The 18,930-nt window shown below is 44.3% G+C and overlaps 1 protein-coding gene across 1 annotated transcript in view; it reads right to left on the bottom strand.

Moving 5' to 3' along the window:
* Positions 1-6,689: 6,689 nt before the first annotated feature.
* Positions 6,690-18,930, bottom strand: part of TIPRL (TOR signaling pathway regulator) — a 32,650-nt gene continuing 20,409 nt past the window's right edge. The window contains exon 2 of the mRNA XM_073604999.1: positions 6,690-8,301. Coding sequence (XP_073461100.1) covers positions 7,458-8,282 — 825 coding nt within the window. The 5' untranslated portion in view covers positions 8,283-8,301 and the 3' untranslated portion in view covers positions 6,690-7,457. The remainder of the gene's footprint in view (positions 8,302-18,930) is intronic.

Below are 18,930 nucleotides of genomic sequence, written 5' to 3'. Positions count from 1 at the left end.
AGCCTGAAATAAAAAAAAAAAAAAAAAAAGTTCACCGCTTCCCAGCCGAAGCGGCGCCGTTTTTTTGAATACAGAGGCCGAGCGTGATGTCATAACATCGCGCCCGGCCTCCGAACGATCATAGAGACTCCGGCGACCATCTGGTCCGCCGGAAATCTCTATGCCAAACATCCAGGGCTGGCGCATCCTGTGACTGACTCACCAATCATAGCGGTGAGTCGGTACAAGCACCAGAGGGTGGCGGGAGGGCGTCCCCTCTCGCCTCCCATAAGAACGATCAAGTGGCGGAACAGCCGCTATGATCGTTCCTATGGTGTGCAGATTCGCCGGCACTAAAAGACGGTATCTGGATGATGTCTGTAGCTACAGGCATCATTCAGATATACCCACTCAATGCCGAGGACGTCATTTGTCGTACGGCGGGCGGGAAGCGGTTAATTGCACTGATTGCTGTATAAATGTGAATGGTCCCAAAATCGCACCGAAAGTGTCTGATCTGTCCGCCATAATGTTGCAAAAATCACTGATCACCACCATTACTAATAAAAAAAAATGAATAAAAATGCCATATAACTATCCTCGATTTTGTAAATGCTATAACTTTTGCGCAAACCAAACGCTTATTGCAATTTTTTTTTACCAAAACGATGTAGAAGAATAAGTATCGGCCTAAACTGAGGGAAAAAAAGTTTTTTATATATTTTTTGGGGATATGTATTATAGCAAAAATTAATACGTTTTTTTCAAAATTGTCGCTATTTTTTTGTTTATAGCGCAAAAAATAAAAACCGCAGAGGTGATCAAATACCACCAAAAGAAAGCTCTATTTGTGGGGAAAAAAAGGATGTCAATTTTGCTTGGGAGCCACGTCACACGGCCGCGCAATTGTCAGTTAAAGCGACGCAGTGCCGAATTGCAAAAAGTGCTCTGGTCTTTGGCCAGCCAAATAGTCCGGGGCTTAAGTGGTTAAACCATATAAAATGAATAAACAAGAAAATATATTGTAACTCTTAATTCATAATCATGTATCCATAAATAAATTGCAGTCTCTTATCTGTGTAAACAATGCAAAAAAATAAATAAAAAAAAGTGTCAATAGTGATATAAAAAAAAAAGTGCATTCAAACTTTTATGAGTTTTTCAGTCTCTTTTTCCTTATTTTCCAAGTACAACTCTGTGCTCCAGCAAAATATTAAAAAAACTAAGGTGCCAGTGACCAGTGAATAATAGGTGATATATAAAGGGTAAAGCCAGGATGAGATCCTCCACTGTCAGGGAATTACACACAGCCTCTTAACCAGACAGCTTCGACCACCTAATTACAAGCGGTCTAAAAGCGTAATAGTAATCTGAAGTGTTATGGCGCCACTTCCAGGGGACACAATCCACCAGGTTACACCACCAAGGCCAGTATCCTCAGCATCAAAGAAGATTCAACAAAGAATATACATGAAAGGAGAAAAAAGCCCTCCCATAGCTGTAACTCCAATTTATTAAATAGTATCACACTCACATTAGTCAGTTTAAAACCAACATGATAAAACGAGGTTTCAAACCAACTGGCCGCAATCAGCTCAGGTATGTGATGACATCACACGCTGATGCTCCCCCTCCCATGTTTCCTCATTATAAGACATCGTCAGGGGCCCCTGGTGGTATAAGCTGGTGAATCGTGTCCACTGGAAGTGGAGCCACAACCCTTCAGAATACTATTGTGTTTTTTGACCGCTTGTGATTAGGTGGTCAAGGCTGTCTGTTAAAAGGCTGTGTGTGACTCCCTGGCAGTAGAGGATCTCTTAATGGCTTTACCTTTATATATCACCTATTTTTTACCGGTCACCGTATGTGGACAGTGAATGAACTCATTTGATGTTAGCACATTAGAACTCACTTTGACGGGATTTTATCTTGGATTTATGTTTTAATTAAAGAAAGCTACACTTCTTTATACTGCTTTTGTTTGCTGCCTGCAAAATTGTGTTAGCTGCCAGTTGTATTTATATCCAGCACAGGTTTTTTTTTTTTCTTATTACATCACATTTTTTGGACTTTACAGGTGTACTAAAAAAATAAATAAATAAAAAATAAAACAACTAAGTGCATGTGCACGTTTAATTGAAGGGCAAATTCAGCCCAGAAAGCAAGCTTATATGGAGAGATGGGAATCTGACTTGAATAAATCTTTGGAAATACAGGAGTGGCATTTGTTAGCTCAAAATATTTCCAGGTCACTTAACACCTTGATCATCAAAGCATACTAGAAGGTGCTTATGAGGTGGTATATGGTCCCTGCGAGACTGGCTTGTTATGTCCCAGGGGCTTCTCCACTTTGTTTTCGAGGCTGCGATAGGGAGGGGACGGCGTTTCACATCTGGTGGCAATGTCCCAAGGTGAGGCGTTTTTATATTCGTGTATATAATTTCATCTATTCCCTCACCCAGGTTAATTTACAAAAGTCCCCAAAACAAGAGTTATTGGGCAGCCTTGTAAAAAATGCCCTGGGACATTCTAAAAGATTGATTACTTTTATTTTTGTGGCAGCAAAGATTACAATAGCCGGATTTTGGGGGTCAGCAACCATAACCTTTGACTTAAGGCTAAACTCTCTTGGATTATGATAAATGACCGCCTCTCCACCATTCTGAATGACCAAGTTAAACTGAGAAATGCTGGAGCCCTGGGATTGTCTAACAGGTGATCCCCAGACTAGTTCAGTTTGGGTAATTCCCCGGATTGGGGGGTTGGCATGCAGGTAACCGGTTTTACTTACTTTCTCCCTTTTTTTAGGTTCCACCTGTAGCGTCCCCCTACTGCAGAACATTCCTAATAGCTTTAGGGGGACATCCACTTTTTCCACTTGGATTGCCTGGCTATCCTTCCTTTGTTAGGAGGTTACGTATGCTGTTGAACATAGCAGGTGTCAGGTAAATGGCCACAGAAGAACTGGCAATGTTGCCCATATCCAGCATGTGTGCATATAGAGAACTTCCATGCATGCATCACAAACCTGGGAACAGGCGTATGCACGCGCGCATAGCATGACAGATACTGGCACCCACTGGCCTATTTAAAACTGCACAATACAATCTCCTGTGCTCGGGAGCCCGGTCAACTGAGTAGGTGGCGCAGCCAATCCCCTTAAAAAAAGTAAATGGAATGTCGCAGGTCTTGCTGCCCTCCTCAGAACAATGGATATCCTTAGAACTGAAACATACAAAAAGAAAAAGGAGGGCGCACCGACCTTGTCCATTACCAAAGATAAAATTTATTTATAAAAGTATAACAAGAATTATACTCACAAACAAGCTTTAACCCCTTCCCAGCTGCAGGCATCATTCTGGTACCGTTGTTTAGAGCGGGCAATCGGCTATCCAAGTATAACAACCGATGCAGCTAAAAGTCGCTCGGCTGTTATACCGGAGGAGCGGGAGGGGACGTCTCCCCCTCCCGCCGCTCTTACCGGGCCTCCCGTTCGATCGGGAGGCCCGGTGACCAATCAGCTGCCTCCGGCGGCTGGGGGCGGGCTGGAATGAAGCTGTGGGCGGCTTCGTTCCAGCCTCCTAATCGTAAACACGGAAGCGACGTCATGACGTCAGTTCCCGTTTACTCGGCTGCCAATGGCGACGGTTTTAAAAAAATACACAGTATTTAGAATCGCCGTTTTCGGCGATCTGAATACTTTGATGTGCAAAGGAGGGATCGGGGGTCTTTTAGACCCCCGATCCCTCCATAAAGAGTACCTGTCACCACCTATTATTGTCACAAGGGATGTTTTATTGCTGTCACAAGGAATGCAAAGTCATCAATTTTTTTTTTAAACAATTTATAAAAATAAATAAGAAAAATTTTTTTTTTTTAAAAGCACCCCCGTCCCCGCGCAGCAAAGAAAACGCATACAAAAGTCGCACCTGCATATGTAAACGGTGTTCAAATCACACATGTGAGGTATCACCGCGATCGTCAGAGCAAGAGCAATAATTCTAGCCCTAGACCTCCTCTGTAATTCTAACCTGGTAACCGTAAAAAAATTTTTAAAGCGTCGCCTACGGAAATTCTTAGGTACCGTAGTTTGTCACCATTCCACGAGTGCTTGCAATTATAAAGTGTGACATGTTTGGCATCTATTTACTCGGCGTAACATCTTTTGCATTATACAAAAATGAAATCGGGGTAACTTTACTGTTTTGATTTCTAAAAATTCATGAAAGTGTCCCTTTTGCCAAAAAATTAAAACACCGCTGCACAAATACCATGTGATATAAAATATTGCAACAATCTCCATTTTATTCTCTAGATTTTCTGCAAAAAAAAAAAAAAAAAAAATTACATATACATTATATATATATTTATTTATTTATTATGTTTGGGGGTTCTAAGTAATTTTCTAGCAAAAAATACGGATTTTAACTTAATGAAAGGGTTAAAACAAGGCTCATCGATACTCCAGCAATTGCGAGCAGTATCTCTAGACACCTGCAACCTGGACCAGATATTCGGATGAACCAGATTGCAATGCCAACAGCTTGCTCGTTACAAGGGAGAACCCTCTTCCTCAGAGCCACAGCAATAGTAGATTGACCACTTCGAGCATCCTCATAATATACTCACAATCACATGTATGAGTAAACACCCACCAGAGCCTGCCACACCTATCCGCCCACCATGACCCGGTGCGCGGGTCTGCGGGCGCTTATCGGAATCTGGAAGCCTCCTTTAACAAGGGGACCCCCAGATCCTGGCCTCCCCCCTGTGTGAAATGGTAACGGGGTACAAATGTACCCCTACCATTTCAGAAAAGAAGTGTCAAAATGGTACAAATGACACGGCTTGGGACAAGCAAGTCCTTTATTAAAAAAATAAAAATGTCTCACGCACAAAGTCCATTGATCTTCTTCTCTCGCTCTGCCGACGGACCGAAAAAAAAAAAAAAAAAAAAAACAAAACTGTCGCAGGTGACAGTTCTTTTATAACTGAGAGCGGGGCCTCACAGTGATGTTCCTGCATGACCTTGCCCCCCTTTGACACACAGGGACTTCCCTATGGCATTCCCGGGGCGTCAGAGGGAGCGGGGCCACCCGTTTATGTAACCTGGTGGACTTAGTGGGGCATTTTTATTTTTTAAAAAAGGACTTGTCCCAAGCCGTGTCGTCATTTGTACCATTTTGACACTTTTTTTGTGAAATGGTAGGGGTACCATCACCATTTCATACAGGGGGGGGGGGGGGGGAGAGAGGTCAGGATCTGGGGGTCCAATAAGCCCCCACCCGCAGACCCCCACAACCACCGGGCAAGGGTTGTGGAGATGAGGCCCTTGTCCCCATCAACATGGGGACAAGATGCTTTGGGGGGCTACCCCAAAGCCCCCTCCCCATGGTGAGGGCATGTGGCCTGGTACGGTTCGGGGGGGGGGCGCTCTCGTCCCCCCCTCTTTTCCTGCGGCCTGCCAGGTTGCATGCTCAGATAAGGGTCTGGTATGGATTTTGAGGGGGACCCCCACACCATTTTTTTTTTAAATGTTGGCACGGGGTTCCTCCTAATATCCATACCAGACCTGAAGGGCCTGGTATGGAATTTGGGGGGACCCCAAAGCAATTTTTTTTTTTTAATTTTGGTTTGGGGTTCCCCTTAATTTTCATACCAGACCCAAAGGGCCTGCTAATGGACTGGGGGGATCCCACGCGTTTTATTTTCAATGACTTCTTTCATCAGTATTGCAGGGACCGACAATTCATTATAGCCGCGTGTACTTTTAAATGACTTTTTTTCCTTTAGAAATGTCATTTTGCTCTCGGACTGTTCTAAGCACGGGAAAAATGCGCCACATTACAGGAATACTATAGACACCCCCCAGGTACGAAATTTAAAAGGAATATTTCACTTTTATTGTTTCACTTTAAGCATTATTAAAATCACTGCTCCCAAAAAAAAAAGGACGTTTTTAAAACTTTTTTTGCATTGATATATGTCCCCTGGGGCAGGACTCAGGTCCCCAAACACTTTTTATGACAATAACTTGCATATAAGCCTTTAAAACTAGCACTTTTAATTATTCATGTTCGTGTCCCATAGACTTTAACGGTGTTCGCATGTTCAGCTGCGAACCGAACAGAGGGGTGTTCGGCTCATCCCTAATCTACAGCAGTGGTCCTCGACTCTGTCCTCAAGTACCCCCAACAGGCCATGTTTTTCTCTTAGATAAAATAGCTGTCCAAAATATCAAGCCATTGCCTTGGATTTAAAGCACCTGTGCAAGATAAAGGAAAACCTGCAAACCTGGCCTGTTGGGGGTTATTTGAGGACAGGGTTGAGAACCACTGGTCTGCACGACCTTTCAGAACCTTGCAGTGTATCAGTGCTTGTGAAAGTTGGCTGGCGCATGCACAGATACGCCATGGACCCCTGCCTGTAAACTGGCAAGGACCCTGCTCTCTTTCTGCGTATGCACAAGATCCCGTGATCCGCTTCCTGGGATGAGCGACATAGAAATCCCAGGTGGCAGTGTGCAGGACCACACGCATGAGCAGGAACACCGGAAAAGATGCCAAAGCGACCTATGGCATTCCTGCGCATGTGCTGAATTCAAGTACATCCTCCTCACCTAAGAATGACGGCCCAGGAAAAAAAGTAAATACATTTTCTTTTTGCAACTCAAGGGAGGAGGGCGGCATTAAAAAAAAAAAAAGTGATGATCCGCTTTAAGTAACACTTTAATTTTCTAAAAATATATTACAAATAAAACAGTTGAAGCACAAGTTGCATGTCAATTTTAGATTTATAAAGGTATTGTTTCCATATTCCACTAGCAATCAAATTTACATAGGATGTCAAATTAAATTGCTAAAGTTTAATCTCCTTCCAGTGTGGAGTAAGCAAATTCAAGGATACAGTGGTACACTTTGGGTGGAGAATGTTTCCAAAATACCTAAAAGAAGATTTCTGATCTTATTCAATCTGAATCATAGGTTATCTATATGCAGGAATATACAAATGTTTGGCTGGTTTCGTATGCAGCAAAGTAAAAAAAAAAAAAAAAAAAAAAAAAAAAAGATTACAGATGCATATTATATATATATATATATATATATATATATATATATATATATATATATATACACACACACACACACATACATACATATACACACAAAAATCAGGTGTGTCTCGACACTTGACTAGTACTTGAAGTCACTAGAAAGCAGGCATCTTCAACCACTATCACCAACTGATTCCCATGAACTGTACACATGTCTAGTATGTTAACTCTCCACAGATGGCCTAGAATGAAATATATGTAGACCTACTAAGGCATCTTGTATCGCAAAAACATTTGTAAACAACTGTAATCTCTGTGAGACTGTACTACATTTGTGCTTTGATGAAATGGGATCAATACTTCTTTCTATTCACAATGACTTCTTTTGGTGGCAACTTCAGATCATGTCTACTCTACAAAGAATTTATGGGGTTTGTGTAATTGTTGATGTCGGAGAGTCACTTGTGTCTTCTTGTGGTATCAATGGGAATTCTAACTTTTCATAAATTGCTTCCATCACAGGTAAATACTGAGAAATTTCATTGGGCTCTGTGAAAAGAGGTGGGGGCACATGACTAAGGTTGCTGATTTTGCTCTCCCTGGATGTGTATTCTCTCAGCATGTACGTTTTGTCACTTTCGTAATAAAGTCGTGTGTCATTCATTCGGATAAGGACACCATCTACTCTCAAGAAGAATCTAAGAAGAAGGAAAAAACCGGAAGGCATGACTCTAATTTTAACACTTAAGCCAGATACTCCATGATCATGGAGCTCATCTTCAAACAACAAAACCTCCTCAAAAAACATGATTTGTTCTCTCGTCTTCAACTTTTCTGTGTCAATTCGTTCAGTAGTTGTGACAACATTGAATTTCAGGTCATTACCTAGTAATGTTCCTTTATAGTCCGTTGTGTAAGTCCAGTCATAGGGCTTTACAATTTCTTTGCTATGTTCGTTGTCTGACCTGCTCTCTTGCCACTCTTCAGCACAAGCTACCTTTACAGCTCCTTGCTTCGTATTAACTCTTATAAGAGCATCTTTAGCATTAAATTCTATACCAAAACCAGAGGAGTGTTGAATTCTTAGGACATTGTCTCCAAACATCATCTCAGGAAGACAGGGCATGTGCATTTCTTCAGCTAGTTTTTCCACATCAGCTGACTTCATAATATGAGTCTTGATAGCAGTGAGCTTCCATGGTCCAAAGTTAAAGTCTTGATTACTGCTTTTAAAGCCGTGAATCATCATAGCTAGCACCAATAAAATTCTGAAAACAAAAACTAAAATAAGTCAGTAGACCTACATTATCAATACAATAAAGTATATTTAAGAAATATCCAGTAATCATTTACTGACTTTGGGGTTGAATTACTAAAACTGGACAGTGCAAAATCTGGTGCAGTGGTGCATGGCAGTCAATTAGCTTTTAACTTCAGCTTGTTCAATTAAGCTTTGACAAATGGAAGACTATTGGTTTCTATGCAGAGTTGCACCAGATTTTGCACTCTCCAGTTTTAATAAATCAACCCCTTTATGTCCATAATCTCAACACAGGTGCACTTAAAATAAAAAAGCAAAAAGGGCATGACAAGAACATACAATTGCATTTGAGATTAATAGAAATGTAATTTTAAGAGAGTGTTAAAAATGTAGTAGAAAGTTTAGTTCTGTTTATGCTCTTGTTCCCTCCTACTGCAATACACAGATTAAACAGACAAAAGGAGAAAATTCAATTTTCCCCAAAGCTCTCTCTATCATCCTAGCTTACAGATCTTGTTTTTCTCCACCCACATTACACAGAGATTACATTATCTGACAACCTCTCCAGCTGGTGACACTCTAGAGCAGTGATCATCAACCCTGTCCTCAGGGCCCACTAACAGGCCAGGTTTTATGTATTACATTGGGGAGATGCAGACTAGAATACTGCAATCACTGAGCAGCAAATGATATCACCTGTGAGGTATTTCAGTTATCTTGCAAACCTGGCCTGTAAGGCCCCTTTCACACGGGACGGATCCGTGTTGATCCGCCCCGTGTTTATCCGCTGCTCAGCGGGGATCGCTCCATTTTCCCCAGCTGAGCAGGCAGATGACAGGGCGGGACCCGCACACTGTGCAGGGACCGCCCTGTCAGATCTCCGCTGTCCCCTATGGGGGATTGGAGGAACACGGACCGTCTGTCCGTGTTCCTCCGATCCGCTCTGCAGAGGGATCATCCATAGGGATGCATGTATGTCCGTATTTAATCCGAAAACGGATGGATGAAATACGGACATAATGTCCGCATGTGTGAAAGGGGCCTTAGTGGGCCCTGAGGACAGGGTTGATGATCACTGCTCTAGACAAATGCCTAGTCAGGTCATACTAAAAAAAAAAAAATGTTCTAGGACAGTGAATTAGTGGTGGTAAAGCAAAGGATAGTTATAAGTTCTAGGGCACACACACACACACACACTGAAAAGCAAGTCAGCTACCATTGGTTACAATTTGTGTTCACAAAGTTTTAGTGACCACCCAAATATGATTTGTTTTTAAGGTGGTTGTATACCTTTACATATACCTAGTGAAGTGATCAGCCTCGGTTGATACATAGACATCAAACAAATCCTCCTACATCAGTTGTACCTGTTTATCTGCAGTCTTCTCCTCAGCTGTTCAAAGTGTAGAATTTATACAGCTTGTAGGGGAGGGAGAGCTAAAAATCACACTCTGCAAAACTCAGTATGAAGAGCTCTGAAAGCTGATTGGAGGGGAGGAACATAAACACACCCCCCTCCCTCCCTTTCACGCAGCACACAGGAATAGAGCTGAGGCTGTCTATCCAGTGTGCTGGAGGTCCCACCCCTGTCACCAATCTTCTCTTGGTGTCAGGAAAACGTGTCAGAGAGGTGACTCATGCAGATAGAAGAATGGGGCAGAAGACAGAAATGCCACTCAGTGCTCTGGATTGAGACAAGTACACACATAAGGGGATATGCTTTGTTTATATTTCAGGTCTGAGGTTTACAACCACTAAGGTAAAAATGCATAAGACACTGTACATGTGGTCACTAAGAACTGCATAGGTCAGATTAAATTGAATCTGGCTACTACATTTTGTGTGAAGATCTGTCTAGGCCTTTCTTAGCTAACCCCCTATTAGAAGAGAAGAATAGCCAAAGTTTCTCTTCTGGGTCACAGAAGTGCACTTACTTTTGCTCTCCTATGACTCGAGTCAACCGACAGCAGGCTAAAGGCCACTGTCAGCTTACATCAGACTCGCTCCAGGCGCTGGAATGAACCCGACCATATTGTGGCGATTCACCCAGCTGCCTGACAGCTGGCTTTGGCTCTCAGTGCGTGGCTCAGAGCCGAAGCCAGGTGTTCTGACCCCTCTCCAGTGAGCGCTGCTCCAAGCAGGCTGAGAGCTGAGCAATCCGCAGTCATGTGAGTGCTCAGGTCTCGATTTTAGAGCTGGCAGGGACGGCTTCAGCATCACAAAGATCCTGCCACATTGAGGTATGCATGTTTTGTTTTGTTTTTTAAACTACCCCAAACTTCTCCTTTAAAGAGGAGATGGTAATGTTAGATGTACTTTTTGAGTCAAACTAGTCTGTGAACAGGCAATACTATGTTTATAAATGCGAGGCTAATGACCATCTTTGTTTTGCTCAGCTCTGTTTATTAGGTGTGTGTCCTTTCACCCTTTGTGTTCCCTGAAAATACTACGATAAAATTTGACCTGTAAAAATAGACAAGTCAATGAAATGATTATGCTGCAAACAAAAAAGATTTTTACAACAGCTTACCTGTAAAATTCTTTTCTTTGAAGTACATCAGGGGACACAGAGCCATAGTAATTACTATGTGGGTTTAACCACTTGAGCCCCGGACCATTATGCTGCCTAAGGACCAGAGGTCTTTTTCCAATTTGGCACTGCGTCGCTTTAACTGCTAATTGCGCGGTTATGCAATGCTGTACCCAAACGAAATTTGCGTCCTTTTCTTCCCACAAATAGAGCTTTCTTTTGATGGTATTTGATCACTTCTGCAGTTTTTATTTTTTGCGCTATAAACGGAAAAAGACCGAAAATTTTGAAAAAAAATGATATTTTCTACTTTTTGTTATAAAAAAAATCCAATAAACTCAATTTTAGTCATACATTTAGGCCAAAATGTATTCGGCCACATGTCTTTGGTAAAAAAAATGTCAATAAGCGTATATTTATTGGTTTGCGCAAAAGTTATAGCGTCTACAAACTAGGGTACATTTTCTGGAATTTACACAGCTTTTAGTTTATGACTGCCTATGTCATTTCTTGAGGTGCTAAAATGGCAGGGCAGTACAAAACCCCCCCAAATGACCCCATTTTGGAAAGTAGACACCCCAAGGAAATTGCTGATAGGCATGTTGAACCCATTGAATATTTATTTTTTTTGTCCCAAGTGATTGAATAATGACAAAAAAAAAAAAAAAAAAAAATATTTACAAAAAGTTGTCACTAAATGATATATTGCTCACACAGGCCATGGGCCTATGTGGAATTGCACCCCAAAATATATTCAGCTACTTCTCCTGAGTACGGGGATACCACATGTGTGGGACTTTTTGGGAGCCTAGCCGCGTATGGGACCCCGAAAACCAATCACCGCCTTCAGGATTTCTAAGGGTGTAACTTTTTGATTTCACTCTTCACTGCCTATCACAGTTTCGGAGGCCATGGAATGCCCAGGTGGCACAACCCCCCCCCAAATGACCCCATTTTGGAAAGTAGACACCCCAAGCTATTTGCTGAGAGGCATATTGAGTCCATGGAATATTTTATATTTTGACACAAGTTGCGGGAAAGTGACACTTTTTTTTTTTTTTTTTTTTTTTTTGCACAAAGTTGTCACTAAATGATATATTGCTCACACAGGCCATGGGCCTATGTGGAATTGCACCCCAAAATACATTTAGCTGCTTCTCCTGAGTATGGGGATACCACATGTGTGGGACTTTTTGGGAGCCTAGCCGCGTACGGGGCCCCGAAAACCAATCACCGCCTTCAGCGTTTTTAAGGGCGTGAATTTTTGATTTTACTCTTCACTGCCTAACACCGTTTCGGAGGCCATGGAATGCCCAGGTGGCACAAACCCCCCCCAAATGACCCCATTTTGGAAAGAAGACACCCCAAGCTATTTGCTGAGAGGCATGGTGAGTATTTTGCAGCTCTCATTTGTTTTTGAAAATGAAGAAAGACAAGAAAAAACTTTTTTTTTTTTTCTTTTTTCAAATTTCAAAACTTTGTGACAAAAAGTGAGGTCTGCAAAATACTCACTATACCTCTCAGCAAATAGCTTGGGGTGTCTACTTTCCAAAATGGGGTCATTTGGGGGGGTTTTGTGCCACCTGGGCATTCCATGGCCTCCGAAACTGTGATAGGCAGTGAAGAGTGAAATCAAAAATTCACGCCCCTTAGAAAGCCTGAAGGCGGTGCTTGGTTTTCGGGGTCCCGTACACGGCTAGGCTCCCAAAAAGTCTCACACATGTGGTATCCCCGTACTCAGGAGAAGCAGCAGAATGTATTTTGGGGTGTAATTTCACATATTCCCATGGCATGTTTGAGCAATATATCATTTAGTGACAACTTTGTGCAAAAAAAAAAAAAAAAAAAAAAAATTTGTCTCTTTCCCGCAACTTGTGTCGCAATATAAAATATTCCATGGACTCGACATGCCTCTCAGCAAATAGCTTGGGGTGTCTACTTTCCAAAATGGGGTCATTTGGGGGGGTTTTGAACTGTCCTGGCATTTTATGCACAACATTTAGAAGCTTATGTCACACATCACCCACTCTTCTAACCACTTGAAGACAAAGCCCTTTCTGACACTTATTTTTTACATGAAAAAGTTTTTTTTTTTTTGCAAGAAAATTACTTTGAACCCCCAAACATTATATATTTTTTTAAAGCAAATGCCCTACAGATTAAAATGGTGGGTGTTTCATTTTTTTTTTTCACACAGTATTTGCGCAGCGATTTTTCAAACGCATTTTTTGGGGAAAAAACACACTTTTTTAAATTTTAATGCACTAAAACACACTATATTGCCCAAATGTTTGATGAAATAAAAAAGATGATCTTAGACCGAGTACATGGATACCAAACATGACATGCTTTACAATTGCGCACAAACGTGCAGTGGCAACAAAATAAATACATTTTTAAAAGCCTTTAAAAGCCTTTACAGGTTACCACTTTAGATCTACAGAGGAGGTCTACTGCAAAAATTACTGCCCTCGATCTGACCTTCGCGGCGATACCTCACATGCATGGTGCAATTGCTGTTTACGTTTGACGACAGACCGCCGCTTGCGTTCGCCTTAGCGCAAGAGCAGGGGGCGACAGGGGTGCTTTTTTTTTTTTTTTTTTTTTTTTCTTTATTATTTTTTTGCTTTTTTATCTTATTTTTAAACTGTTCCTTTCATTTTTTTTTTTTTTAAATCATTTTTATTGTTATCTCGGGGAATGTAAATATCCCCTATGATAGCAATAGGTAGTGACAGGTACTCTTTTTTGAAAAAATTGGGGTCTATTAGACCCTAGATCTCTCCTCTGCCCTCAAAGCATCTGACCACACCAAGATCGGTGTGATAAAATGCTTCCCCAATTTCCCAATGGCGCTATTTACATCCGGCGAAATCTAAGTCATAAAATGCTCGTAGCTTCCGGTTTCTTAGGCCATAGAGATGTTTGGAGCCACTCTTGTCTCTGATCAGCTCTATGGTCAGCTGGCTGAATCACCGGCTGCATTCTCAGGTTCCGTGTTGAGACAGGAGAGCCAGAGAAAAACACGGAAGACGGTGGGGGGGGGGGGGGCATTCCCTCCCACGGCTTGTAAAGGCAGTCTAGAGGCTAATTAGCCGCTAGGATTGCTTTTACATGAAAGCCGACCGCTGGCTGAAAAGAATGATACCAAGATGATACCTAAACCTGCAGGCATCATTCTGGTATAACCACTCAAAGTTGTGAATGGCGTACCTGAAGACAAAAAAATGGTTAACAATAAAGCACAGTAAACAATAAAGTATAAATAATTACATACCTGAAAAACAAACATGATAAAACATAATAACAATAACAATAACAATAACAACACTGCAGAATAGAATACAGTAAAAAAAGAGCAGAACAATAGAGAGAGAGAATAGAGAGAGAGAACAATAAAACGACAACTATTTTTTTTTATTTTATATATATTTTTTTTTTTTTTACACTTTTTTTGTAACTAACTTTTATAACTGTAACCGGTTCCAGGTTCGGGTCTCTCAAAATGCGATGGCATCTTGGGAGACCCTGTGAAAGTGTGCCTAGTCTGTGCAATGCTGTACCCTACGCTAATACTCAACTAGTGTATGGTAGCGTTCAAAACATTCACCAATGCAAAGACCAGGATTGTCAGGACAGAAGGGACAATAATAGCGGGTGTCACGCCTATATCCGCGTTTGCTGCAGACACAACATCTTTTTGGGGGGGGTTCGTTGGGTAGGGGTACTCGGGAGCACATAAAAATGCCTCTCATGCAGCCGACTGCATTTCGTTGGGGGATGTGAATGGGGGAAGTACGGGCGCTGCAGAAGCGGTGGGTTCCCAATTAGGATTGGCGAATGCAGCAGGAAGGGCACTATGGGCACGACGGGCCTGTGTTTGTCTTTTTGGTGGCAGCGGGACACTACTTGTGCTTGTCACCTCACCAGCTTGAACTGCACTTATGGGACTCGCCACGTCACCAAGTGTTACTGCAGTGCTGGTTTGACTACGACCGGGGTGTACTAGGCCGCTGGTGCTTGCCAGTTCAATAAAAAGCTTCCAAAAAAACTGTTAGCGATCGCAGGGATCAGGCCTGACTCTGCGAACGCTGCAGTAATGCGTTTAGTGTTTTGTAAGTGACAGTGATCGATCGATACTGCACTTGGGTGGGCTGGACTGGGCCGGGCGGAGGGGCAAAACGCAGGTGCTAGCAGGTATCTGGGTTGATCCCGCTAACACTGCGTTTTTGGGAACCCTAAACTGCTGGGGACGCTAGTATAGATCTGATCTGATCGGATCAGATATTGATCCGTTCAGATACTATACCACTAAAGGAGGCGTATGCTGCGTGCGTGGGTGTTAGCGGTACTGGCGCTAACCTGACGCTGCCTGGGGCCGGTGCTTGCTAGTTCACCAAAATGCTACCAAAAAAACTGTTAGCGATCGCAGGGATCAGGCCTGACTCTGCGAACGCTGCAGTTATGCGTTTAGTGCCTTGTAAGTGTCAGTGATCGATCGATACTGCACTTGGGTGGGCTGGGCTGGGCTGGGCCGGGCGGAGGGGCACAACGCAGGTGCTAGCAGGTATCTGGGCTGATCCCGCTAACACTGCGTTTTTGGGAACCCTAAACTGCTGGGGACGCTAGTATAGATCTGATCGGATCAGATATTGATCCGATCAGATACTATACCACTAAGGGAGGTGTACGGTGCGTGCGTGGGTGTTAGCGGTACTGGCGCTAACCTGACGCTGCCTGGTGCTTGCTTGCCAGTTCACCAAAATGCTACCAAAAAAACTGTTAGCGATCGCAGGGATCAGGCCTGACTCTGCGAACGCTGCAGTTATGCGTTTAGTGTTTTGTAAGTGACAGTGATCGATCGATACTGCACTTGGGTGGACTGGGCGGAGGGGCAAAACGCAGGTGCTAGCGGGTATCTGGGCAGATCCCGCTAACACTGTGTTTTTGGGAACCCTAAACTGCTGGGGACGCTAGTATAGATCTGATCAGATCAGATATTGATCCGATCAGATACTATACCACTAAGGGAGGCGCATGCTGCGTGCGTGGGTGTTAGCGGTACTGGCGCTAATCTGACGCTGCCTGGGGCGACGCATATCACCGCCGGGCGATCAGGGGGCTAAACCTTTATTAGGTAATAAACGGCGGGTGCCCTGACACTATAAAAAATAAACGAACTAACCTGCGTCACCCGTAACGGTTATACGGTGATCAGTGATGAAAGGGTTAACTAGGGGGCAATCAAGGGGTTAAAACATTTATTAGGTAGTATATGGGGGTCCCTGTCACTATAAAACGCTGACGGCGAACCTAAATATTTACCTCACTAACTAGCGTCACCAGCGACACTAATACAGCGATCAGAAAAATGATCGCTTAGCAACACTGGTGACAGGGGGTGATCAAGGGGTTAAAACTTTATTAGGGGGGGTTAGGGGGGTACCCTAGACCTAAAGGGGGGTAATATTCACTGTCCCAACACTGTAACTGTCACAAACTGACACTATGCAGTAATCAGAAAAAAAAAAAAAAAAAACCTGCTGGTGTCAGTTTGTGACAGGGGGGGGGGGTGATTGGGGGGGGATCGGGGGGGGGATCGGGGTGTTTTGTATGCCTGGCATGTTCTACTGTGTGTGTAGTGTGTTGTGCACTCACATTGATGTCTTCTCCCCTCGGCGCTGGAACGGAAAATACCGAGCCGAGGGGAGATGACATCATTTCCTTTGCTGCTGTTTAGCATACAGCAGCAAAGGAGTGTTCCCATTGGCCGGCGGCGATCGCGAGGGGGGGGCCACGAACGGATGGCCTCCCCCTCATCTCGGATCGCCGGGGAACAGAACGGGACCGCTTCGGGCACCGGGGGGGGGTCCGATCGGACCCCCCACCCGCGAGAGGCAAATCACGTACATGTACGTGATTTTGCCTGCCCGTGCCGCCTTGCCGACGTAAATCGGCGTTAGGCGGTCCTTAAGTGGTTAATAGGCCACCTTCAGGCTGGGTTCACACTGGTGCGACATGACAGCCGTCCTACTTTGGATCCGACTTTGCCCCGTGACTTAAAGCCGACAAACATCCGACTTTCAATGAATGGGGATCTGACTTGAATCCCAGCCAATACCAGGCACTGTGTTTGGTATGAATCTTGAAGGGGAACTCCACATCAAATTTTAAATAAAAAACCGGCATGGGTGCCCCCTCCAAGAGCATACCAGACGGGCCTGGTATGGATTTTAAGGGGAACCCCTTAACGCCAAAAAAACGGCGTGGGGTCCCCCCAAATCCATACCAGACAAGAGCCTCTCCCTGACAACCCTGGCCGTTGGTTGTCGGGGTCTGCGGGCAGGGGGGCCTATCGGAATCCGGGAGCCCCCTTTAATAAGGGTGCCCCCAGATCCCGGCCCCCTACCCTATGTGAATGAGTATGGGGTACATCGTACCCCTACCCATTCACCTAGGGAAAAAAAAAAAAAAACACACTAGACAGGTTTTTAAAGTAATTAGGCAACTCCGGGGGTCTTTCGACTTCGGGGGTCTCTTCCTTCTTCACCGCGGTCTCCTGTATCTTCTGCCAGGCTCCTCTGCTATCTTCTGCTCTTTTGCCCGGTCTTCTCCGCCGTCTTCTTCCCTCTTCTTCCGATGTTGACACGACGCTCTCTCCCGCTGTAACGCCGTGTGCGCGGTCCGCAATGACTTATATAGAGATGGGGAGTGGTCATCGGGTGATGTCACCCGTGACCCTGCCCCTTACGACGTCATAGTCCCATCATGCCCCAGGACTGTGACGTCATAAGGGGCGGGTCACCGGGTGACCACGCCCCATCTCTATATAAGTCGTTACGGAGAAGAGGGAAGAAGACGGAGGAGAAGACCGGGCCACCGCTAGCAAAAGAGCAGGCAAAAGAGCAGAAGATAGCGGAGGAGCCCAGCAGAAGATACCGGAGAGCGGGAGAAGAACCGGAGAGTGCGGAGAAGGAAGAGACCCCCGAAGACGGAAGAAGACTCCCGGACCTGCCTAATAAAATTATTTTAAAAACCTGTCTAGTGTGTTTTTTTATTGACACTTTTTCCTAGGTGAATGGGTAGGGGTACGATGGACCCTATACGCATCCACAAAGAGTGGGGGGCCCCCTTATTAGAGGGGGCTCCCGGATTCCGATAAGCCCCCCACCCGCAGACCCCGACAACCAACAGCCAGGGTTGACGGGAAGAGGCCCTTGTCCTCATCAACATGGGGACAAGGTGCTTTGCCCCGAAGCACCCACCCTCCCATATAGAGGGCATGCGGCCTGGTACGGTTCAGGAGGGGGGGGGGGGGCGCTCGCCTCCACCCCTTTTCCTGACCGGCCGAGCTGTGTTCTCGTATAAGGGTCTGGTATGGATTTGGGGGGGGGACGGCGTAGGGGGTTCCCCTTGAAATCCATACCAGGCTCTTGGAGGAGGAACCCATGCTGGTTTTTTATTTAAAATTTGGCGCGGAGTTCCCCCTCAAGGTCATCTGAGCATGCCAAAGTGGGATCATGCAAGCCCATATTCAATGGGCTGAAGTAGGATCAAAGTCGGACCAAAGTAGTACAGGGAGCATTTTCAAAGTCGGACCGACTTGTGTCGGACCAGTTAGGACGGCTCCCATAGGGAAACATTGATTTTCACACGTCATGTGACATGAGCTCACAATGTCGGAGCGTTTGTCACACTAGTGTGAACCCGGCCTCAGGTGATGGACACTGGCAGGCCCTGAATTAAAAAGTGCACTCCCTATATAACCCCTCCCACTGGTGGGAGTACCTCAGTTTTGTAGCAAAGCAATATAGGTGTATACCAAAGGGAGGGACCTCTGTGTCCCCTGATGTACTTCAAAGAAAAGGATTTTCTAGGTAAGCCGTTATAAAAATCCTATTTTCTTATCATACATCAGGGGACACAGAGCCATAGTAATTACTATGTGGGATGTCCCATAGCAATGCCAACTGAAGGGAGGGAGACAACAATAGTAGGGCACCAAGAGACTAGAGGAATGATACTGCAGCCTGCAGTACACTGCGCACAAAGGCGATATCCTCATGATCTTTTACAGCTACTTGATAGAATCTGGTAAATGTATGG

Source organism: Aquarana catesbeiana, linkage group LG11, assembly GCF_042186555.1.
Source record: "Aquarana catesbeiana isolate 2022-GZ linkage group LG11, ASM4218655v1, whole genome shotgun sequence".
Lineage (NCBI taxonomy): Eukaryota > Metazoa > Chordata > Amphibia > Anura > Ranidae > Aquarana > Aquarana catesbeiana.
Note: the sequence above shows the minus strand (reverse complement) of the source record. Positions and strands in the feature narration are given on the sequence as shown.